This window comes from Cynocephalus volans, chromosome 9, assembly GCF_027409185.1.
Source record: "Cynocephalus volans isolate mCynVol1 chromosome 9, mCynVol1.pri, whole genome shotgun sequence".
In the NCBI taxonomy this organism is placed as follows: domain Eukaryota; kingdom Metazoa; phylum Chordata; class Mammalia; order Dermoptera; family Cynocephalidae; genus Cynocephalus; species Cynocephalus volans.
Window position 1 is genome coordinate 126,995,597 of NC_084468.1, and position 25,441 is coordinate 127,021,037.

Here is a 25,441-nt window from a genome sequence, read left to right on the forward strand (position 1 = left end):
AGACCTGAGAGGAGGACAAACTTTGGTGGAGTTCGGAAGGTCCCTACCAGGCGCTGCTCACCACTGAGACTGCTGTGTGAACTGCTGAAAAAGGGTAGACTCACTGTACTAGGGTCAAGGGACTAGAGACCTCACAAAAAAAAACCCCTAAAGATCAGTGGGAAATGTGTGGGTCCCCAGGAGTGTCTTTAAGGGTAACTTTAAGAAAAGTCCCTTAAATTATGGGTTGGGTCCAAACCTGATGGATTTTAACATGGGTAAGCTTGGGGCAATCTTTCCAGGTGATATAGGAGATAATTATTACCCAAGGCAACTGCCTAAGTTAATTATCAACATAGCAAAGACCTCAGTGCCTCAGACCATCCAATTTGATGTAACATAGGTCCTCTCCTGTGGTAGTTTAGAAAATCAGAGACAGACTCTGGAGAATGAAACAGGATATGGGGATATAAATGCCCAGATAGAATGGGTTAAATTTTCTGTGCACGCACTGAACAAGAGCGATTGCTACGCATGCGCTGCAGGATGGCCACAGGTGCAGGTAATTCCATTTCCTCTTGGTGGGGGTACAGACCCAACGGGAATGCACTGTATGGTGGCTCTATACCAAGACAAGGATGCATGGGGAAATGAAACCTGCAGAAGCCTGTGTAAAAAAAATATAACTTTAACATGCTTAATTTGCTTTTGTATTTAATGCTTGCTAAAAACGAGAAAACATAACTAATGTCATTTTAAGTAAGGCAGACCCAGACACATTAAATTCCAGGAAGGGAGTAAAACACCACCTGGTTCCAGGAACTGACTGCTGACCAGTTCCTTATCTAAAAGCCACCTGGAAGATAAACGATTGGGAAGTGCACTGTTCCTTATCAGGGTACCTTGCTAAAGCCCACCAATAAATCCAAAGGTCACCTCTGATAACCTGTAAACAGTAAACTACTCATCCTATTGTGAAAATCTGTCTAAAAAACAGTATAAAAAGCTCTTGTGTTAAAGGCTTGAGGTCGCTTTTGTCTTGAATGCTGAGTGACCCCAGCATGCTGGAAATAAACTCCTCTTGCTTGATTGCATCGGTCTCTGTCTCATGGTCTTTGTGAGGTGAGCCATCCCGAAGTGTGGGGTTTGTGCACAGTGCACAGATCTTACACCTGTCATTGCTTTTCCATGTACTATGAAGGACAGGTTCAAGGGTGATCCCTTCCTTCTCCTTAGGGATGATGAATCACTTCTCTTGCCTCTCCAGGCAGGGGGAAAAATTCAACAAACCCATAGATCTATCAACTTGTACCTGTGTCCTAAACGTCTCTGGTGAGTCAAATTACAACTATTCCAACCTCCCCATCCCCCGAGTGGATGTTTGGTGGTACCGTAGAAGGAAAATCCTGCCTGGTCTGTTGCCACTCAAATGGACTGGAACTTGTGCTTTAGTCCAATTGGCAATTCCATTCACCTTGGCATTTCATCCCACAGCTAAAAATCATAGTGTCCATCCTCAAAAGCAGAGAGCATTAGAGGGCTCATTTGACTCAAATACATACATAGATTTCAATAGGAGTCCCAAGGGGGAGTTTATGTCATGCCAGGATGGAAATGCTGCACCTTTATTCCAATTAGTACTGCCCTGGATGGGACCATTACTAAAGCATTACAGGGGTTTACAGCATTGGCAAGTGAATTGTCTAAAAATGCAGGCATTAATTATTGGGTCTCATGGCTGGCTTAGTTTCAGTGCAGTCATGTTGAGCCTTCCCCCACCCATTTTTGTTAAGGGATGCCCCAACCCCTACTGACCTTAACATATGCATTCTGCTTCTGTACAAGTCGCTTGCTAAAATAAATGGGGGACTAAACAGAGCAGCATGGCCAACGCCATTTTAGGCGGCTCTGCCATTTTAGCCTGGAAAGTCCCTATGGGGAATCCAGGGTGGGGAGGGGCTACAGGGCTAACCACAAAAGTAGCTTATGTATTGCTGGCTTGCTTGCATTGGCTAGATTGTGTCAGGCACGAAAAATTCCCGCCTAGCTAAAAATAAAAGCTGCGAGAAGTTTCAACTCGGGGCTGCGCTCCTCGATTGGCCTGCATAGCCCTGGCTGCCAGAAATAAACTCTTTTCCTTTTCCTATCACATGGTTCTCGTGGGCAAATTTCTTTTACCCGTCAGACGTTGGCCATAACATTTTCATTTCTTCTCTGGGAACTGAGATTCCTCTCTTGAAAAGGGGTAAACATTACTGTTATCATCAAGGGAATGTCTTGCAGGCTTCAGGCTGGAATGCTTTGTACTGAGATAGTGGCTAATCAGGAGCCTATGACTTAATCTACCAAATGTTATTGGACCACAAGGACTGTGTCACCTTGCATACCACTGATTTCAAAATTGCCCATTACTCTGAACCCCCCCTAAAAGTCTTATAACCCCCCTGCTTTCCTTAGTTTGGTGGGAACTGATCTGGCTCAGTCTCCCCTCCACATTAGCGGAATAAAATCTCTTGGCTGAGGAAGCACCTCACTTGGGTCTCTCTCTCTGTCTCTGCTTTCTCCGTCTCGCTGAACCTAACATTTATGATCCATTTACTGATTGGTTAGAAGGATGGTTTGGGAAATGGAAGCGGGTGGTAGACTTGGTTCTAAACTCCCTTATAATTCTAGCTGGAGTTTTAACAGCAATAGGGTGCTGCATTACTCCATGTGTCAGAGGCCTGACACAAAGGTTTATAGAAGCCACAATTCATAAATAAAAGCCCATGAACCATGCCCAAAATAACCTCACGTTGATGCAAGTTAACCCAGACTATGATGAGGAAAGTTAACGAATGCTAAGAAAATTTAAAGAGAACCAAAAATACAATGAAAATGGAACCAGTGGTTCTTAGAAAAGTAGAGGAGGGAATTTGTAAGAAAATAATCTAAGTTACTCATTTTCAGAAATGACTTATCTGAGGGTGTTTTATTGAGATGGTAATTAGTTACTAGCCCCTTTTGTTTTTTTCATTTTCCCGGAGGGTTGCTGAACAGATAAGACTCTCCTTGAGATGGTAATTAGTTGTTAGCTCATTTTGTTTTCTTCATTCCCTGGTGTTTCTCCTTTCACAGGGCTTTAGCAGGCCTTTTTCGCAGACTTGTCCTGAGCCCCCAGACAAAGGAATTCCTTACAAAGGGGTAATAAATTTTAGGTGTCATTTGGGAAGATTGTGCACCCTGTAGTATTCAGCCAGTGAGGAAATGGGGGAAGGGACTTGCACACTAGGGAATAAATTGCTTGCTACAGATCTAATAGATTTGCAATGTAACCAGCGCCACTTTAGACAAGCCCAAGTACAAAATGGCGGGGCCCACCTCCTCCCCCCCCCCCCCCCCCGTTCCCTTTACAAGAAGCCTCCTGACTTAAACAGAAACCCCTTTTGCTTCCACAAGGACGCAGTTCTCCACCCCGATCCACATTAGCATGATGACCCTCCTTGATGGTATCAGCCAGCCCTTGGCACCAACATACCAATATAAGCTCTACCACCCCCCACCTGGTGCTGTCCCCTTTCCAGGGCAGCCCTGGGCCCTGTGCCACTCTGAGCACAGCCCAGCAGATTTCTTTCTTTAATAAAGCTTGAACGGTACCGGCACCTCGGCTCACTTTCTTTCAAGACCTTTTTCATATACCTGTCCCATTCACAGACACCCGGATTGCAAGGCCATTATTAAAGTCTCGCTTTACTGTACCTCGTGTCTCTGTGCATTAGATGGGTGAGGGCATTTCTCGTAGAATATATCTAAAGCAGAATTAGTTCCCATAAAAATTACTCACAACAGCTGCTAAATGAGCACCCTTGCAGGGAACTTGAAGAGAAGAGGAAATCAGACCACAGTATTTTACAGATGAGTACCTGGTGGTGATTACCATTAATGCAGACTGTGGTGATTGATATATTCATGCACTAACTCAGTAGAGTCAAATTTGGGCTTAATAGAATGAGACCAAGTGTAGCTTCAGCAGAGTGGGGCTAGGTTAGCATGATTACATCTCTGGCACAGCCAACGGTTTTATACCATGTTTGAAGGAAAATGGCTTCAGCTGAAGTTCATTCTTCATAAAACCTAGAAAAGTGCAGGCAGTCAAAAGAAGAAACGATGGGTTGGCTATTTCCAGCTGTATTGTTAAATAAAAATTATAGGAGGCCATTGTTTTGGACTAAGTAGGAACTTTGTCCCCAAAGACCACACTAAAAATCAAAAATCAAAAATCAAAATGATTTTTAGTCACCCCTGCTAATTTCCATGTCACTTAGTCTGTGGTCTGACCTTCTGACAAGTCAGGAGAAAAATAAAGCCAATTTCCAGAGTAAGCCAGTTTAAATCTTCAATAGATATCATAATGAACTTCCCTCTGCTTTAATCTTACAGAAAAGAGATAGCCTGAAGTAACCTGATCTTATTTTCCTATTGTTCTGTCTTCCTGTCCCCACCTGTTTTAGTCCGTTTGTGCTGCTAAAGGAAAAGAGGTTTATTTGGCTTATAATTCTAAGAGAGCTGCATCTGGCACGGGCTTTAGGCTGCTTGTACTCATGGCAGAAAGTGGCAGGCAGCCAGTGGGTACAAGCAGATGCGGGGGGAGGGGAGAGAGAGAGCCCACATGCACCAGGGTCCTTTAAACAAGTCTTTGGGAACTTATAGACGGAGAACTCACTCACTACCCCTCCTCCCCCAGGGAGAGCATTAATCCATTCATGAGGGATCCGCCGGCATGACTCAATCAGTTTCCAACACTGCCACATTGGGGATCAAATTTCCACATGAGTTTTGGAGGGGACAACACATCCAAACTCCATCACCACCTTACAAGAAAAGTAACTTTGAAATGACTGATCTAGTTTTTGTTCTTTGTTTCTGCTTTCTTTAGCCTTTTTCTGTCTATAAAACCAACCTCTTCTGCTTGGCTCATTGGAACACTTATTCTATTTTGTTGAATAATGTGTTGCCCAGTTCTGGAATCACAATAAAGCCAATTGAGATCTCCAACCAAATTTGTTGTAATTTTGTTCTTTGACAATGTTACAACAAAGGGTACGCTGACCTTGGACCTTGAGTATTTAGGAACCTTGGCAGTTATTTGCCAAAGACCAAGATGGCTGTACTGGCTTAATGGCATTGCTAAGATCTCATGCTTATCAAACAATTTCCTGCTTATAAACTGGCTGCTCAAGTAGAGCCTCCTTTAGAGTGAGAATGTACTAGCCAGAGGACTCTGGCTTTTAGTTTTCTTTGACTTTGGTTTTTTCAAAGCTCCACTTTGGAACGCTCCACTTGGGAGCTATAAAATTAAATAAAATGTTTACTTATGGGGGAAGGAATAGGATGGGAAAAAGGACAAAAGTTGGTTGTCTTTTAATATACCTAGTTTTTTTTTTAATTTAAAAGATGACCGGTAAGGGGATCTTAACCCTTGGTGTTGTCAGCACAACGTTTTCCCAAGTGAGCTAACTGGTCATCCCTATATAGGGATCTGAACCTGTGGCCTTGGTGTTATCAGCACCACACTGTTCCAAGTGAGCCATGGGCCAGCCCTAAGGTTTTAAAATAGAAAGTAAAGTTTAATGTAGAAATACTGAAAGGACGAATCGACACCAGTTGAGATCCACCAGAGATCTCGTTTATTAGGCGGCACACACACATATATATAGGGCTTTTAGGGAAGGCTGATTGGCTTAAAATACAATCCCTACTTAACATACCGGATGGGGCTTGGGGTGAGCTGATTGGTGTGCGATTCGCGCCGGCGAGAAGGAGAGTACGGAAGAGAAGGGCAACCAGTGCCATGATGGGGTGTGGCCGAGAAGGACTTATGTGATCAGGATGTGATCCCTTGGGGCATTTGGGTTCTTACATTCCTTGGTGTGATCCCTTGGGGCATTTGGGTTCTTACATTCCTCCCTTTTTCTTGTTTTAGGAAAGGGGACGTTGAAGTCATCGAGCGAGGGTGGAGAAACAAGTAATTTCAAAAGGGGAAAAGTCCATAAACGTTCCTTGAAGCCACAAGTCAAATATGCACCGGTTCCATTGTTCGTAGTTGGAGACTGGAGGGAGCAGCCAGGCGTCGGTGGCGAGGGCGTGTAGGATGCGTTTCCTCTGTGAGGTGGTGTCTCTTCAGCATCGGCTGAGGCGCTCACGAGATGAGGCGGGGGGTTCATCGGTACCTAGAAGCTGGTAGTTTCTAAGCAAAAGCTGGTTAAAGGCCTGATTAGAGATTTTTCCCACTTGGGCTTGAAGAAACCTAATGATGCAGGGCAAGAAAAGGCAGGTTATGAGGATAATGATTAGAGGTCCCAAAATGGGCCAAATCCAAGTTAGGATAGGGTTTAAGATAAAAGAAGAAAAGGGGTTAGAACTGGATGTGGTTCATAGGCTGGAAGCTAAGTCGGTGAGTTTAATGATGTTTGTTTCTACTAGACCGGATTCATTGATATAATAACAGCATTCTTCCCCAAGGAGGATGCAAGTACCTCCTTTTTCTGCGGTGAAGAGGTCTAGTGCTCTACGGTTTTGGAAGGTGACCTGAGCTAAAGAGGTAATTTGTCTCTGTAGAGAGGAAAGAGATTTGGCAGTGGAGGTCAGAGCCCCTTCAAGTTTAGCATTTATGTCTTCGACCGCCCATAAACTGTGTCCTAAGGCTCCTCCCGACAGGCCGGCTCCGACCGCTGATGTTGTTAAGGAAATACCGACCATGATTGGGAGGAAGGCGGCCCTTTTTTGCCTTGAGGGGGGATGAAGAAGATGGAACAGTTCTGAACTGGTGTACAGAGTGAGTTGAGGGACGATGGTGACAAGAAGGCATGGGGCAGTAAGATTAGGCAGGATGGAGGTAGAGAGGGTTCCATTGCACCAGAAGAAAGAGCCTGGTGGGGCGAAGGTGTGGTCATAAATGGTTGAGGAAGGGAAACGTTTAAGGGGACGGCCGCCAGGAGCGGTCGCATGAGAGAAAACAATTTCCGGGAGAGAGAAAGATGAGTCTTTCAGAAATGATCTGTTGCCAGTTGTAAATGGGTGACCCTGGGGAGCTAGCAGAGGGGCCTGAAAGCTCTCTGGGTGAAATGAAAAGAACAGGAGAAGGCCAAGGAGAAGGTTCATGTCTCGGGAATTGGGGGTAAGGCTGAGGTCTGGGATAGGCGGAGTTTGAAAGGGTCGGTAGGATGAGGGATACACTTAAAAGAATGGTGCGTTCAGTTCTTTTGCAGCTTGTTATTGGAGTTCTCAGTGGCCAAGGGCGGATCCTGAGTGTAAGGCTTCAGCCTGGAAATATAAATCCATGGAGTAACATGATTACCTGGCAGGGCAAGTTTAGCAGCAGTTGGAGTGCAAAGGATGACAGGACATGGGCCTTCCCACTTAGGGGTTAGGGGGGTTTTGGGTTCTGGGGAAGTGTAGATGGTTCTCTCTACCTTTCCAGATGCCTGAGGTTGGTAAGGGCAATGTAGGTGCCAGGGGAGAGAGAGTGACTGGGAGAGTTTTTGTATTATCTGGGCGGTAAATTCAGGTCCATTGTCAGATTGAATGGAAGTAGGCATCCCAAATCGTGGGATGATTTGGGAAAGGAGAGTCTGGGCTATGGTGGAGGCCTTTTTATTGGATGTTGGGAATGCCTCTACCCATCCTGAAAAGGTATCAACAAACACCAAGAGGTATTTGAGGCGCCGGACAGAAGGCATGTGCGTTTTCCTTCCTTGAATGAGGACCCATCCGTGAACCATGTGAGATCAGCGTGAGATAGGGGTCCCTCAGTGATGGAAGAGCGGTAAGGTATAAAATTTTGAAGGCTTTCTACGCAGCTGTGCAAAGGGGTGTTGGGGGAATCTGGTATAGGCAGTAGGGTGGCCGGATTTAGGGGTGGGCAGGTAGTGAAGGATAGGGCAGGATTTTCCAGAAACAAGGATAGGAGGGTTAGGATTCTGGAAGGTGGGAGGGATTTGGAGAGCCTTATAGGTAAGGAGGTCTTTTAGGTGATGTGGTGAGAGAATGGTGAGAGGTGCCCCAAATGTTGATTTGGATGCCTCCGTATGCAGTAACTGCCCCGCTGCCAGGGCTCTTAAACAGGGTGCCCAGCCTTGTACAGTGGGGCCCAATTGTTTTGATAGGTATGCTTCGGGGGCAAAGGAGGGGCCATAATTCTGTCCTAGAACTCCCAGAGCTTGTCCCGTATTTTAGGAAAAAGGGTTTAGTTAGATCAGGGAGATGAAGTGCAGGGGCTGTTAGAAGGGCCTGTAGTGACGGGAGTGGGGGTCAGTCAAAAATGTCTTGAGTATCGGTTTCCAGGGGTATGGAAAAGAAGGCATCTTTTAAGTCCAGAACCGAGAAATGAGTACAGCGAGTACGGGAGTATTGAAAGGGGAGCGAGTGGGACGGAGATACCCCTTTTTTAATAGGTCCTGAATGATGGGGCTTAACCTGAGGAGGGCTGTTGTGGTTAATGGATACTGAGCCTGACAAATATATTTGGAGGGGTCTTTTAGTTTTATGTGTACAGGGGAACACTGGGCCAGAGCGGGGCTGGCAGTGTCCCAAACTGTGGGGTTAACAGGGTGCGTTAGGATGGGTAAGGACTTCTTTGGAGGGGTGGAATTAGTAGGATACTAGAAAGGAATGGGAGAAAACAGATTGAGTGCCTTGAAGGCAGCAGGTTAAAAGAGGGGTTTTTTGGGGAAAGATTTGTTTACCTCCTACCCCGACTATAGGAGAGCTGCTGGAGGTGGTGGGGCCTTTATATTCCCTTAAGACCGAAAAGGTGGCTCCAGTGTCCAGGAGGAAAGATATTGGGTGGCCGTCCACAACCATGGATACCCTGGGCTCTTGCTTTGTTATAGAGATGGTCGGGAAGGGCCCAAGGCTCCTTCAGTCCTCCTCAACGAGGCCCGCCATAGGTGGTATCCACGGTTTGGGGGACTGTGGGGCAGTTGGTCCCTCACCCCTTCGGGCAAGGGGGCAATCAGATCCCCAATGTCCCTTCTTTTTGCATTTTGGACAAGGAGTGGTGGGTGGCCTGGGGGTGGGGCAAACCTTTGCCCAGTGCCCTTCCTTTCCACATTTAAAGCAGGCTCCAGGTGGAGGCTTAGAGGTGGAGGCTGTGGGAGGGCACCCAGGGGGTTTGATAAGCTGGGCCAACATCTGGAAGTTGGCATGGTCAGCCTTTTGTTTTCGACGTTCTTTTTCCTCCTCCCGATTATGAAAAACCTTGAAGGCCACTGACAGGATTTCGGTCTGAGGGGTTGCAGGACCCTGCTCTAATTTTTTTTTTTTTTTTTTTTTTGCTGCTCTAATTTTTTAAGTTTAGTTTTAATGCCGGGGTAGGATTGGGCCAGGAAATAGGTCATAAGGACATGCTGGCCATCTTCTGAGTTGGGGTCTAAGTTAGTGTACTGTTGAAAGGCCTGAGTTAATCTATTGAGGAACTCGGAGGGAGTTTCCTCCTTTTTTGGATAATTTCTTGAATTTTTTGGAAATTGACGACCTTGTGAGCCGATTTTTTGAGGCCAATTATTAAGCAAGAGGCAAAACGGTCTCGAGCCTGGATTCCCTGGGCTGTGTTATAATCCCAATTAGGTTCCTGTTCTGGGACTGCTTGGTGGCCTGGCGGATGATTCGGATTGGGTGTCAGTGGCATGGGTTTGGGCTGTATCCCAGACCCTGCGGCGTTCCTTGGGGAGGAGGGTATTGGCTAGGAGCATGAGATGTCATGATGTGTGAGGCTGTAGGCCTGCAGGATCCACTGGAATTCTTTAATGTAGGTGGTAGGGTCGGTAGAGAAAGAGCCTAGTCTTTTTTCTAATTCTGTAAGGTCAGCTAGGGAAAAGGGAACATGGACCCTAACTACTCCTTCAGCCCCAGCTACCTCACGTAGTGGGGCGATTGTTAAAGGGGTGGGGGGAGGTCCTCGGGAACGGGTGAAAGGGGGGCTTAGTTGGTCAGGAGTAGGTGAGGGTAGACAGGGGAGTGGATGGCACAGGAGGTACAGAAGGTAATGCAGATGATGGGGGAGGAGGAGCGGATGCCGGAGGCACTGGGGGAGGAGGAGGTCAGTAGGGTGGGGGTTCATCAGCAGGGTCGAAGATGGAAGAATCGAGGGGTGACTGTGAAGAGGGTTTACAGGCTAAAAGGACTTGAGAGGGAGCACAGGAGGAGCAGAGGGCGGGGTTCTGAGCCAAGAGGCGAAAAGCCTCGATGTAGGGGATCTCCTTCCATTTTTTTAGGATCTGGCAGTAGTTAAAGAGGTCTCATAGAATGTTAGGATCTAGTGTGCCCTCAGGGGGCCATGTGTTTTGATTATCTAAAGGATAATAAGGCCAATCTTGTGTACAGAATTTGGTGAGGAGTTTGGGCTCAATATTCGGCCTGACGGAAAGGTTGGTGAGGTTTTTCAGAAGGCATTGAAGTGGGGAGTCCCCTAGGGAGGAGGAGGAAGCGCCCATTCTGGTCTCTTAATGGGAATTTAGACAGAAATCGGACAGAGATTTAGTGATAGGACAGATCCTTCGGCCGGTTGGGAAAGGCGGGATCCTAGAGGGCGTCCCCAGTAGGTCACATCAGTCCCGGCAGGTTCAGGTACGAACCAGGAGGAGAGAAGGGAGGTGAGGGTCGTCACTCAGACTTCCACTTCTCTAGGGCAAAAGCCCGGTGCCTGAAGGAACCTAGCGCCAGGATTTTCTGGTCAGGTCCCGGACCCGGGAAGTGGAGAGAAGAGAATGGTGGACAGGAGGGTGAAGGAGAGAACAGAATGGGGCTTTTAACCTCCAAAAATGAAAGTAAAAGTTTACTGGGGCTTTGGAACCTGTTATAGTTTGGGAATTTATGGTGGTCGTGAAGACCATGGTGGGGTGGGGTATGGGCGTTAGGGGCTACTGGATGATCTAGACTCCCTGTGGTAGCCTGAAAAAGGGCTGGTGCCCTTTAGGAAAGGGGGCTTACCTAATAATGAGCCGGTGGTGAGTGGAAGGAGCCAGCGCTGAAAAGAATGGATGAGGGTGGACCGTCAATGGTGAGCGGTGGAAGGGAGGCCAGTCCTGGTGGGACGGAGTTCCCGAGGGGCGACTCAAAAAGTGCTGCCACTGCAATTTGAAAAGTGTTACAGCTCGAGGGAGCCCTGAGGGGCGGCTCGGAAAGTGTTGCCGCTGCGATCCGAGAAGTGTCTCTGCTCGAGAGAAGCTCCGTCCCGGGTTTCGGCACCAAATGAAAGGACGAATCGACACCAGTTGACGATCCACCGGAGAGAGCTCGTTTATTAGGCGGCACACACACATATATATAGGGCTTTAAGGGAAGGCTGATTGGCTTAAAATACAATCCCTACTTAGCATATCACATGGGTCTTGGGGTGGCTGATTGGTGTGCGATTCGCGCCAGCGGGAAAGAGAGTAGAAGGGCAACCAGCGCCATGATGGGGTGTGGCCGAGAAGGACTTATGTGATCAGGGTGTGATCCCTTGGGGCATTTGGGTTCTTACAAATATGACAGGGCTTGCCTTGGGTTGAATGTCCCCCCAAAATTTAATCCCCACTGTAACTGTTGAGGGTGGAAAATTCTATTATGGTCATTGAAAGGTGGGGACTTGAAGAGGTGATTAAGTTGATGGTTTAATGGTGGTGGTGGGTGTGTGTAGTGGATTGAATTATGTCCCCCCAAAACTCACTGGAATTTGAATTGTGTCCCCCTAGTTTTATGTATTAGAAACTTAACCCCCACCATGACTGTTAAGAGGGTACCAAATCCTATTATGGTAATTGAAAGGTGGAGCCTCGCAGAGGTGATTGGATTGTAGGACTGTGTTGTGGTGAATGGATTAAAAATGGTGGTCAGGGGTGTGGTTCTGAGGGCTTTAAAAAAAGAGAAGAGTCTGTCTCTCTCTCTCTCTGCTCTCTCTGCTTCCACTGTCTTGCAATGTGAGACCTGTGGGTCACTGTCACCACCACCAGATGGACTTTGGACTTCCCAGCCTCAGAAACTGTAAGCAATAAATTTCATTTTCTTTATAAATCACCCAGTTCTGTGTATTTTGTTATAAGCAACAGAGACAGACTAATACAAGGTTCAAGGATAAAATATTTCTTTGAGAAATAGATTTTAACACTTCTGTTTACTTCTGTATATTCCTGCATGTAGCTGCACTTATAGGTTGGTCCAATTGAGCTCATCTTACTAATTTTGTTGTTCACATGATGGCTTTGTTGTTCCTATAATGCTGTGACATGAACAGAATTCAATTCAGGTATTTTGGCCTTCACTCTTGGTATCTGATTTGAGTTAGTCTATTATCTCAGGGGCCATCATGATTTACAGATGCAACTTTATTATTTGAAATATAAAGGACAGAGTCAAAAAAGAGAGAAAAATGTAGCCCGAGTGGTTTACCAGGATAAGCAAGGGATTAATGAAGAAAACATGATCACAAAGGAAGCCGTATGCATTCTTTATTCTCTTTCTTTCTCTGTCTTTCATGTGAAGCCAATAAAGGGACTAGCATTTCAGTTTCCTCCCCATTAACTCCAAATACTGAGAGGCGAACAATTTGTACTTTATAAGTTAGCAAAAAGTCTTTTTTCATTTTCTTATAATCTTTATATACTCACTACTTCATAAACTGGTAATTTAATGCCGTTTCTATTTTTCTGAAAAGTCAAACATAAAGAATTTTCTTGGTTAGGCTACTTATATGGCTCATGGTCTTTCTTTTCTTTTTACATTTAAGTTATCTTAAGATTTAATAACAACAGGTAGCTACAGTATGGCTCAGAAATGAAAATATACAAAATAGTTTTAGGAACACATGCATTTCTACCTGCTGGTACATTTATATATCATACAAAGAAACATTTATTTTTCTTTTTTCTTTCTTTTTTTTTTTTTAAAAAGATGACCGGTAAGGGGATCTTAACCCTTGACTTGGTGTTGTCAGCACCACGCTCAGCCAGTGAGCGAACCAGCCATCCCTGTATGGGATCCGAACCCGGGGCCTTGGTGTTATCAGCACCACACTCTCCCGAGTGAGCCACAGGCCGGCCCGAAACATTTATTTTTCAACTAAAAACTTTGAAAATGAAAACAATTGATCAAATTTTTACCAAGGTATGGCAAGAAATCTTTTATGCAAAAAAATAAAAATTGAAGCAAAAAAGAATAACACTTTCAACTTAGTTTTTTAAAGTCTTAAAAATCACCATTTCTGAAGATAGAATCCTCTCCCATTTCTGTCATACTTATAATAAAACATAAAAAATGCTCCAAACACAATAAGTGGAATTCTTACATTTTAAACCATTTCTTAATATAAAGGATAACAATTCAAAACATATTTTACATTTCTACTTAGGTTTATATTGCACTAAAATTATTTTACATGGAAGAACTAATTGATATGTCATGACATAATACCTTAGAAACATTCTTCGACATTCACATCTACATTAATGGATATTTCACAAACCACTTAAATAAATTTTCTAGTGTACAACAAATCATCTAACAAAAACAAATCTATAAAGCTTCTCTGTTTTCGATAGCAAAAATACTCAGTATTTATTATTTTACTGGCTTTGGGAAATATATTGACTTTTAAAAACAGATATAAATCACTCATAATACCTGGTAATAACATTTGAGCAAAACCTAATAATTTTTCATTTATTTTTGAGTCTCTACATGGCTATTTTTTAAACACAACATTTATTTTACTAAAAAATGAAGGAAAAAGTATTTGTCCTTCTATCCAGTGCAGCAGAATTATGAGAAGAGAGCTAAGAATAATACTTCAATGGTGGCTCTGTTCTATAGAACTTAAAAATTCAGTTATCATTTTGCTGCAATATAACCAAATTTGCTTATTTTAATAATAATAAACAATGTTAGAATCTTTTAAAAATCATGATTACAATTAAAAGCTTGCATTTTTGAAGTGAGTTCTACCTCCAAATAACACTTTAAAATGGTTTCAAACAATCTAACTGATTAGCCGGCATCAGCTTAGGAATTTTCTTTCAATGTTCTGAAAAAAAATGTTTGGCATCAAAAATATATAAAAATATAATAAGTACTTTTGATTTGATTTGTGACTTAAAAAAAAATTAAGTACTAAAATTCCAATGGTTCCTGTGACAGGGTAAATATACCCTTCAGGTAATGTTCCTCCCACAGTTGAAGTAACATTTTATTTCTCCCTCTGAAAATTTATTAATGAAAAGAAACCAAGATTTTTTAAATTGAGGTGAAAAAACTACTTCATCAGTTCATATGTTGTAAAAGCCATTGCTTGAGAGGGATTGCAGAGAATGTAATTAAGAGATAAATTACGATAAACTCCTTTTTGAATTCCATGATGTCCATAGGCATACTTCATAGTATCCTGTGTGGTTCTGAAAGACAATGGTTAAATGATGACACTTCTATGCCCACACATGAAGAGACAATTTCAGGATCCATAACAGCATTTTAAAAAGAAGCTAAAGGACTTCTTGAATATTTTTGGAAAGCAAGTGTTATAACAAGCTAAAAATTCATAATAAAACAGTCCAAGTCATTCCAAACAAGTATAAGCATTGTGCATAGAATTTTGGGGCTCATTAATACAACATATTTTATTTTTACTAGTTCTGTGATGATTACAGACAACACAATTTCATAATAATATTTGAAATATTGATATAATCTTCTTAGAGGATGTGTGAGAAGGTGTCCTTTATGCTTTCTTTACAGCTCAAGTTCTACACTATTACTAGCAGGTGGTTGTAGATCTAAAGCTTGAAGGGCTACCTTTAGGTTTCAGCAATGAAGACTTCCACATTTCAAATAGAGCTGTTTCTTTCCTTTCAAACCAAAAGGCTATCTCGACTGAAATCTTTAAACAGTCTTTTGGATGAACAAGGCATCCTAAGGTCCTGAACAAACGTTCTGTTCTTCTCAGGCACTTTTAAAATTCTGGCAGAACATTCCTGATTGCATTTGCCAATGAGCTACATTGAATGTGTAGGATACTGTCTGTGCTATTGCTCCAGCAACATGACCACAAAGTAAATTTATGTGAGTTTTCAAAACTAAGACGTTAGGATTGTCTGATGAAGGTCTGCCAAGAAGCGTAGTAGGAGCTTGGGAAAGCCCAACACTCTTTAAGTTACCAAAAATAAAAAATGAAATACTTGCAAATGGAGCCATTCCAAACATAGGCATCAGGCCTCTGTAAAATCCAAGGAAACCACCTTCCTTACAAACATAAATTGTTCTGAATGCATGAAGAATTCCTGTATAGATGTCTTCCCCTTTCATGTGGAGTGCTAGGCCTACTCTAAGCATGTCAATACAGCCTGCCATGGATCTAACCATTTATTTGTTCACATGACTGGAAATTCCCAGTTTTGTTGTAATTAACGTTTTAAAATGTTCAAATGCCATAAACTGGATTGTGCCATAGGGAAAGATTCGAATCATCAGTGCACCATACCCTTAACATGAGGGTACTTCAAAAACTTCATGGGAAAATAGAATTGAAAAATAACATAAAACTTTCTATGAACTTTTTGAAGTACCCTTGTACAATTCAAGGTATTCTTCCTTTTGGGGAACAGCACACAATGCAGAAAATACTCCTAAATGCTTGAAATGGTGATTGTGAGCTTGTAATAAAAACTTTATTTGATCCAAAGGAGCAACTATTGTTTTGGCACAGCATTCGGCAACACCTCCAGTCAGACAGGAGTGTAGCCAGTAGAAGTCTCAGCAGGTAGTGGATCCTCTGGCCTCTGCTGCCTGCAGCATTGGGGAGGAGGGTCAGCCTCTGCCAAGACCACAGCCTCTGCCATCAGGGCTGCAATGGGAGCCTTGTTTGCCAACTTACAAACCATGGGCCAAGACCATGTCTAGAAAGGACTATGACAGGATGCCAACCTGGTGGGACCAAATCATGGTTCTCCTTTCTATTTTGGGCATTTTTCATTTCTACATGGAAGTTTGTTTAGCCTATGAGACAACTGGCAATATGCACGAGCCTCTTTTATTTCAGATTTTTGTTCACTTATTAGATGGGATGTTGTTTGCATCTCTTTCTTCAAAGTTCACTTTGAACAACTGGATTCTTTGTTCAGTTATACACACTCAGCCAGCATGTGCCCACATAAAACGAGACAACGATGCAGAACCCACAGTATTTAAAGAGGATCAAGACACATTAAAGAACCCTATTGTTCACCTGCGTAGAGAGAGCCAAAATCAGAGACCTGGCACTTTCTCCAGACTACCTACTTTTTGGCCGTGTGCATATATAAACATGTTCTTCAAGAGGTTTGCTTGCTAAATGGTGCCTGTGGAGTTAGTGTTTTATGGAATATAATAGGCACAACTTTTCAAACACTTGAAAAGGCTGCAACTCTTTTATCCAGTGATGGCGTCAAACTCTGATGACTGGTGTTTCCTGTGGGTTTTAAACATGAAGGTAGCTTCCTGTCACCAAAAACACTAGACAGCCACTACTATAACTGCATTTAGTGACTTTAAAATGAAAACAATATTTCTCTTTGGAAGGTTTGCTATTTCTTGGTGGTAAATACATCCCAGAACCACCCCACTGAAGCATCATAGGAGAGGGCAAAGGAGCTATGGACTCAGGGATAGGAATTTGGGCTTTCACTGGTTGGGCAAACTTGAAAAAATCAGTGTGTTTGGTTTCAGTGATGAGGCTGAACCACATGATCTCTAGGTCCTGTTCTGTTTCTAAGATTTCATGCTTCTATGACTCTAGAAGGACTTTTATCTATTTTCTTAGGCAAGGCTTGTATATAAACAATGTAAGTCATATTATACTATATATTCTTATCTTAATAGTGTTCCAAAAAATTATATAACATCTTTCTGCAGTATATTTTGAAACCTAGAATTTAGCTAGTAGGTTTTTCCTGAAGTTGAACCTGAGTTGCAATGGCTGCAATTATTTCTAGTATCCTTTATTCATTTCTAGGAAAACTCCAGAATGTTTCCCCCTTGATGATACAATGGTTCTGTGTTCTTTGGTGCTCTATCTGCTATGTCTAGCACAGTTCCTGACACATAGTAGGGGCTCAGGAAATACTTTTAGAATGAATGAATTAATGAACAAACGGTTCTTCTTCATAAACATGAAGCATGAGGCTAGTTTTCAATCCTAATGAATAAAGGTGTTGGCCTTTGGCATTTCTGCATGGCCAGTTTCTAATCATGCCCTTGGCACGTCTTCATTTATGAATTTGCCCAAGCTGTTCCCTCCACCTGAAATTCTGTTGCCCTTTATATCTGCACCCTCAAATTCTACCTACCCATTCAGACATACTGCAAATGGTACTTTGTTCCTTGAGCTCCTCTCAGTGGAAGCAATCTCTGCCTTTTTTGAATTCCCTTAGTCCTTCATCTGAGCCTCTCTTGCCATGATCACTTTTTGCCTTGCTCTGTAGTTAGTTCACAGTGTTACTAGAGCAGAGGTTGAAAATTTAGGAAAAGGACAAACAGCTAGAAGAGGAGAACTCAAAGATTAAGAATTAGGCAGGAGTGTCCTTGGCCTGTACTCAGATGTGCAATACTCTTGTAAGGACTGTGAGTATGGCAGAGAATGCTGTATTTGCTTTATGACATTGGGAGGTCATCTTTTTGTTCTGTTTCCACACTGGCCACTCGGTCTTCCAATTATAAATTGGTTTCTTGTACAGATTTCCCAAACCAAAAACAATACTGACAATATTAGTTTCCTTTCATTGATATGACAAATTACCACAAATTTAGTGTCTTGAAAAAACACAGATTCTACTGCTGTTCTGAAAGTCAGAAGTCTAAAATAAAGGTGTTGGCAGGGCTGTTAAACTGGAGGCTTCAGGAGAAAAATCCATTTCCTTGCCTTTTCTAAAGGCCACCTGCATTCCTTGGCTGGTGGCCCCTTCCTCCATCTTCAAAGTACATCACTCCAACCTGTGGTTTCAATTATTACAACTCTTTTTTCTCTGTGATCCCCTTGCCTCCCTCTTACAAGGACCCTACTCTGAGCCCACATGTATAATCCAAGATAATCTCTTCATCCCAAGATTCTTAATCACATCTGCACAGTCCCTTTGCCATGTAAGGTAATGCATTCACAAATTTTGGGGTTAGAATGTAGATATCTTTGGGGGCTATTATTCAGCCTACTACATTGACCAAAGGACTTGAATATGTTCTCCTTTGACAGCTGTTCATCTGTTATTGTACATACAAACACTGACATTTTGGTTAAAAAGCTCTCTCCTTATTCTTTTGTGAGCTGGTCCTCAGTGTCAGTTTAGTTCTGAGCACACCAACAAAGTCATATAATCCCACCTGAACACCATAAAATTGCTTTTTTAGCTCTGTTATCTGTTGGGTAGTTTATGCCCATCTCCAGTTTTTATGGTTTTCAGGTAAGCTCTAGTTTTTGAATCTATTCTAAAACAGTGTTGGGTAAAGAGGTTGCAGAAAACATACTTCTCATTGAGGAAAAAGAATAATTGAAGGTCAGATAACCTTATCCCATAATTTTGCTTTAATTTTTTAGGATGGTCTTAATATAAATTTCCTCCTAATTATTTGGGTAAAATTATAATGCACTTGCTTGTCAAAATGTAACTCAGAATATGCTTGGAAAAGGTTAAAGAATGAAAAAATGAGAGTCTACAGGGTATAGGCATATTAGTTTAGGTCAATGTCTTCTAGCAACCACCTAGGAAAAAATAGCATGAGTCAAATAATAGGAAATCAATTATTAGGGTCAAGCCTGGGGGAAATAGAAGACAAATGAATAGCCTAAAATGCATGACCACTCAAGTTCATGCTTCAGTGATTAACTTTCTTCTTTATCTGACATGTTTAAAGTAAAACTTTTACACCTTTTTTTTAAAGTTCATTACAAAATTTTAATGGGAAAACTCAAATAGTCTACAAGATGCATTGTTTAATGGGTATGGGTGGTGTTTATTAACAAACACCTTCTTAAGATGACTTCAAGGACCATAGAATTCGGGAGTTGGAAGTGTTCCTAAGACAACCCACTTAACCTCCTTATTTCACGGACTAGAAAACTGAGACCCAGAAAGCTTGACCTGCTCAGGGCTACTCAGAGAGCATTGTGGCCCAGGCTCAGAATCCAGGTCTGCAGGCCTCGGGTCCAAGCTTTTGTCAGTCTATTGTTCTGCTTCTGATTCTCTCCTTTTCTCTTCCATTTCTTTCCTCGTGTTCTTTGACCAATAACCAGATCCAGTAGAGAAAAATAACTGAGACCGTACTGACATCAACCTTTCTGGCTATAAGAAAAGGTGTGGTAAAGGGAAAAGGAATTTGACACTATATATTACAGATTTAAACTTTTCATGTTAGTTCCTCCTCAACACAAAACTAAGAACTGCTTATAAAAGGAAGGAGCTCTGTGAAGTGCGGTATGTAGAAAAATGTAAAAAGTCCCCACTTCCATAACTTTTCCTCTCTCCCCTGTCACTTTGACTGGTTAACACCTTCCTGGGCTGTAGCACTAGGTCCAAGCAAACCTTTCCTGACCTCTTGGTAGGAGATAATCCTAATCATAACCCTGAGATTAAAAAGATCTAAACTTTCCAGCAGGCTTTGAAACCCACATAACGCTGTGTTGTCACTTTTTTCTTTCAGACTGTTTCTGTTCCTCTCTTTGCTCTTCATATTGATGAACTAGACTTGACCATGTACTGATTTTTTCACATGTCTCAACTAGACTTAAATTTACTCAGATTCCCCTTCTCTTCTTTTGGGAAGACTGCAGTAATATACCTAAGATAGTGTGTGTGAGTGGTATTTCTCTTTCCCAAACAATTCCTTTCCAATAAAATTAGACAGTCAAGGTTAATATTCCTAGTAGGTACCCTTTGATATCTCTTTGGTTAAACTAAAAATATGAAATTCTAAATTTCCATAAAGCAGCGTACTGAAAATTCATACACATTATTTTGAGAAAAGCAATTACTGTCTTAATTCTAATGAAGAAATTTTTGAACAGAAAAGTACAGAATGAAGAAAGCATAGACCTCAGGACCTAACCTTATTCTTAGCTCTTGATACATGTGAAAATGTGTTTTGGAACTGGAATTAGTCCTTGATTTTTTTTTTCTTTTTTTTGGAGCAAAACTGGTCTAGTGCACATTTCTGAGATTTGGTCCATAGGGTGCAATATCCCCAAACAAAACCGTTTAGGAGACCAAATAGCAAACTAACAAACAGAGAACGACTCTTAATTTCACTCATATTTTCTCTTGTTCTATGGTTGTTTTAAAGACATAATTTCAAACAGAATAATATAGTATGTGATAAATTTGCCATACCCACCCGAAGAGTATATAAACTCTGCAACCTTTACTCAATCTGTGTTTATCTCTTGGCACAGCTGTCAATTTAATGGAAACTCTGTGCTGTATCCATTAAGCAGTCACATTAATTTCGGATCTATAATAGTAGCCCAGTCTAATCCTTCTTAGATCTGAGCATAGCAACCCACAGCCGCTCAAATCCTGACAGAGACATGGTTGAGAGATAAAATAGTCAATCTAATTTGAGACTAGTAATAAAACAGTCTGATCCTGGCCCCATCTTTGTTACCATTTTTAAAAAAAGTACTCCTTATAGAAAGGGCAGTTGAGACCTAGAGAAATAACACTGGGCTTGATACATCTTAATGCATCTGGGAAGGGAGGGTTGGTGTTGAGGAATAAGGAGCCCCTGTCTTCTCTGGCTGAATTTCAGCTGGGATCCCCAGGGTCTGAAGCCAAACTCCCTGCCTGAGACCCCTATCTAGGAAGAAAGGTCCAGATGCCTGCACATGGAGCTCCATGGTACCCTTCTGTTTTAGTCCGTTTTGTGTTGCCGTAACAGAAATACCTGAGACTGGGTAATTTATAAAGAAGAGAGGTTTATTTAGCTTACGATTCTGGGAGAGCTGCATCTGGCACGGGCCTCAGGCTGCTTCTACTCATGGCGGAAAGTGGCAGGCAGCCAGCGGGTACAAGCGGATCACATGGCGAGAGAGGAAGCAAGAGAGAGGGAGAAGGTGCCAGGGTCTTTTTAAGCAACGAGCTCTTGCAGGAACTAATAGAGTGAGAACTCACTCATTAATCCCCCCTCCCCCAGGGAGAGCATTAATCCATTCATGAGGGATCTGCTTCCATGACTCAATCAGTTTCCAACACTGCTACATTGGAGATCAAATTTCCACATGAGTTTTGGAGGGGACAACACATCTAAACTCCATCATTCTGCCCCTGGCCCCCCAAAACTCACGTCACTCTCACATATAATGTACAATCATTCTATCCCAACAGTCCCAAAAGTCTTAGCTTGCTCCAGCACCAACTTAAAAGTCCAAAGTCCAAAGTCTCATTTAAGACCAAAAGCAAAAGTCCTTCCAGCTGTGAACCTGTAAAAGTCAAAACCAAATTTATCTATTTCCAAGAAACAATGGTGGGACAGACATTGGGTACACGTTCCCATTCCAAAAGGGAGGAATAGGCCAGAAGAAAGGAAAAACAGGCCCCAAACAAGTCTGAAACCTAGCAGGGCAGACATTATGTCTTAAAGCTCCAAAAAAAATGCTCTTTGACTCCAAGTCCTGCATCCTGAGCACAATTGGGCATCTGGGCCCCCAAAGCATCAGGCAGCCTTGTTTTCACAGTTCTGCCAGGCACAGCCCAGTGAGCTGTGCTGGTGCCTGCAGCTTTTCCAGGCCTGTGTTGCACGTTACCAGTAGCCCTGCAGTTCTAGGGTCCTGGAGGCAGCCTTGCTGCCTTGGATCTACTAGACATTTCCCTGGTGGGGGCTCTCTGTGGGGGCTCCAACCCCACATTCCTGCTCGGCATTGCTCTAGTAGATGACCTATGTGGTGCTGGCTTTGCCCCTGCGGCAGGTCTCTGCCTGGGTCCCCAGGCTTTTCCATACATCCTCTGGAATCTGTGTGGAGGCTGCCATATCGCCACTGCTTGCATGTCCTGCTGGCCTGCAGACTTAACAACAGGTGGACACCATGGAGGTTTTGGGCCTCTACTCTCCAGGGCTGCTGCATGAACCATACTTGGGGCTGCTCCAGCTGGAGCAGCTGGGATGCAGGGAGCAGGATCCCTAGGGCAGCTGTGCCTCTGGTCTATGCTCCAGGATAACTCAGTCCTTCTAGGCCTCAGGGCCTGTGATGGGTGATGCACCCTGCCAGACTTCTCAAATGCCTTTAGGGCATTTTTTCCATTGTCCTGGTTCTTAGCACCTGGCTGCCTCACCGCCAAGATAATATCTTTAGCAACCAGTTTATCTGCTTCACCCTTGCATTTTTCTCCTGCTCTCAGCTTCTTTACTGCATGGCCAGGCTGCAAATTTTCCAAAACCTTATGCTCTGCTTCTCTTTTAAATTCTGGCTTTATGTTATGCCTTTGCTGCCATAACTCAGAGTAGGCTGTTAGAAGTAGCCATGCAGCATCCTTAATGCTTTGCTGCTTAGAAATTTCTTTGGCCAAATGCTCTTGTTCACAACTCTTAAGTTCCAACTTCCACAAAGTCCAAGGGCATGGACACAATGTGGCCAGGTTCCTTGCTATGGTGTAGCAAGGGTGATCTTCTGTCCAATTCCCAATAAGTTCCTCATTTCTATCTGAGACCTCATCATCCACATGGCCTTTACTGTCCACATTTCCATCAGCATTCTGCTCACCACCACATAAGTCTCTGAGACATTCCAAACTTTCCCTCGTCTTTTTCTCTTCTTCTAAGTCCTCCAAACTCCTCCAACCTTTGCCCAATACCCAGTACCAAAGCTGCATCCACATTTTCAGGTATTTGTATAGCAACACCCCACTCCCCAGTACCAGTTTTCAGTTTTGGTCTGTTTTGTGTTGCTATAACAGAAATACCGGAAACTGAGTAACTCATAAGGAAAAGAGGTTTATTTGTCTTATGATTCTGGGAGAACTGCATCTGGCACGGTCCTCAGGCTGCTTCTACTCATGGCAGAAAGTGGCAGGCAGCCAGCGGGTACAAGCAGATCACATGGCGAGAGGAAACAAGAGAGAGGAAGCAAGAGAGAGAGAGAAGGTGCCAGGGTCTTTTTAAGCAATGAGCTCTTGTAGGAAATAATAGAGTGAGAACTCACTCATTAATCCCCCCTCTGCCAGGGAGAGCATTAATCCATTCATGAGGGACCTGCCCCCATGACTCAATCAGTTTCCAGCACTGCCACATTGGGGATCAGATTTCCACATGAGTTTTGGAGAGGACAACACATCCAAACTCCATCACTTTTTGACATGTGAAGACTCATGCACTTATTGTTGTGAGGGAAGATCCTTATGCTGCTAAGATGAGGGTCTCTGTGGGCAAGTCCTGGTTGGGCAATAGATAGTTGACTTGGGTCCTGTTCTTGGCTTCCTTTCAAGTTTTAGGTCACGTCCTTGGGCTGTGCTCTTTCTTTCTTTCTTTCTTTCTTTCTTTCTTTCTTTCTTTCTTTCTTTCTTTCTTTCTTTCTTTCTTTCTTTCTTTCTTTTCTTTTCTTTTCTTTTCTTTTCTTTCTTTGTCATACACAAATATTTAATTTTCCTGCACTGCTATTCTACCCATGCTGTTGGTGATGTCTATGTATTTGAAAAGCTATTCACAGCTTTTGGAGAAAGAAGAACATCAAATATTTCTTTCAAAGATAATTTGGGCTAGATTTGCCTTTCAACTGTTGGGGCAAAGTGTGAGAAGAAGACAGCTATTGCTAAGAGTTGGGAAGCAGGAAATGTACTTACCATCATCATGATCAGCCAGGATAATCACCCTGGTTGTGGGGAATTTGGCTCCCAGTCGCTGTCCCTAAGGCAGGCTCAAGGAAACACTGAAGAATTCCTCCTCCTCATAAAGGGAGTCGTTGATGATCAGGACCTGGCAGGTCTTGTCAGTCTCATCCTTGTTGAAGTGGAGGATGCTGGTGTGGTCTTGCAGATGTGAGATGAAGTCAGAAAGATAACACTGTGGAAGGGATGGAGCCTGTGGCAGAACCTATAGGAACATAAGGAACAGGGAAGGTGAGAAGAAATTGATTTCCAAACAGGGAACCTGCTCCCTACTGGTTCTTCAAACTATTTTTAGGTAACAGCTATTTGAATTATAAGGCAAACTTCTGTCTTACAGTCACAAACATTCATATTTCAGAATAGACTGTGCTATTCGACACCATCCAGATTCAGCGGTCTTTGAATAGGATATATTGAATAAGGTTTGTTTAGATTAGGGGCTAAATGAGCCTAATGGATCATAGGATGCTGGGCTAGCTTAGCTCCATTTTGTCATGTTACAAATGGGAAAACTGAGGTGCAAAGAAATTAGGACTAGAGAATCCATAGGGGCTGGGAGACACAGAAGGGAATGGATTGCGAGGGGTGCAAGTAACTTCTGTGGATGGATAAAAATGTTTTATATTATGATTTAGGCAGACTGGATTTAGGCAGAGCAAAGAAAAAATATTGCAATATATCAATTGTTTCTTCTTAAGGAGAGGTGTGGTGAGAAATAGTTATACTTTTCAAAAATTGCTTACCTAGTATATTGAGGGTTTTCTCGCTTATGGTGGTAGTATATGTATATATGCATGGTAACACCAATGCCCATGGTCTCCTAAATATAAATACAAATCGACATCTATGACTGTGTGTTGAGTGTATAGAGCTTGTTAAAAAATGACAGTGGTCTCCAAACTGACCTCAGAGGCTTTGCTCAGGAAGTGTTTGACTGACTCACAAAATGTTTCAGAATGATTTTTTGAAAGAATGAATTTTAAAATTAGTAGGAAGTAACAAATAGACTGTTTTGTTACTGAGAACATCAAAAAAGGTTTGACCTGGAGAGTTTATGAGAATAAAATGTGTTTACTAGGGCAGAGGGCAGAGAATGCTAGAAATGGACAGGCCCAAGGGGAACTATCCCTTGGTGAGGGAGCTAGCCAAGTTTCAGTGTGGATCTGCATTTTGCAACCGTATTCCTCCATGACATTCCTTCTCTGGGCAAACTTGTGCATGAAAGAGTTCTTTAAGCTCAAGCCAACCAGGATAGGCTGATTCTTGGGATGTGAGAGACAAACACTATCACTAAATGCCAGAGACAGGCACCCCCAACTCAATGGGGAGGGAGGGAGGTGGCTAGCAATCCAGAAAGGTCCTCAGGATGAGGTAAGACACTCTGTTCATCAGGAAGACTCTCTGAGCTCCAGTACACACACACACACACAAAAGAAAAATGTTCTTACAATCTTATAACATCGGATTAAATAGCAGAAACAACCTTTGAAGTCCTTTGGTGAGAGTGAGATGTTTAAAGAGGATTATACATTGGAGAATACACTTTTCTATTTTGCTCAGTCATCAAGTGTGCAGAATGTTGATATGACAGGCTGTACAAGAAAAGATCCTTGTCA

General features: G+C 42.8%; 1 protein-coding gene and 1 pseudogene across 1 annotated transcript in view; both read right to left on the reverse strand.

The window, feature by feature from the left end:
• The window catches only part of FREM3 (FRAS1 related extracellular matrix 3), a 119,570-nt gene that overhangs the window by 21,148 nt on the left and 72,981 nt on the right, over nt 1-25,441 (reverse strand). Inside the window, 2 exon segments of the mRNA XM_063107484.1 lie at nt 23,781-23,994; nt 23,996-24,030. Coding sequence (XP_062963554.1) covers nt 23,781-23,994; nt 23,996-24,030 — 249 coding nt within the window.
• LOC134386338 (solute carrier family 25 member 16-like) lies at nt 471-15,866 on the reverse strand (annotated as a pseudogene).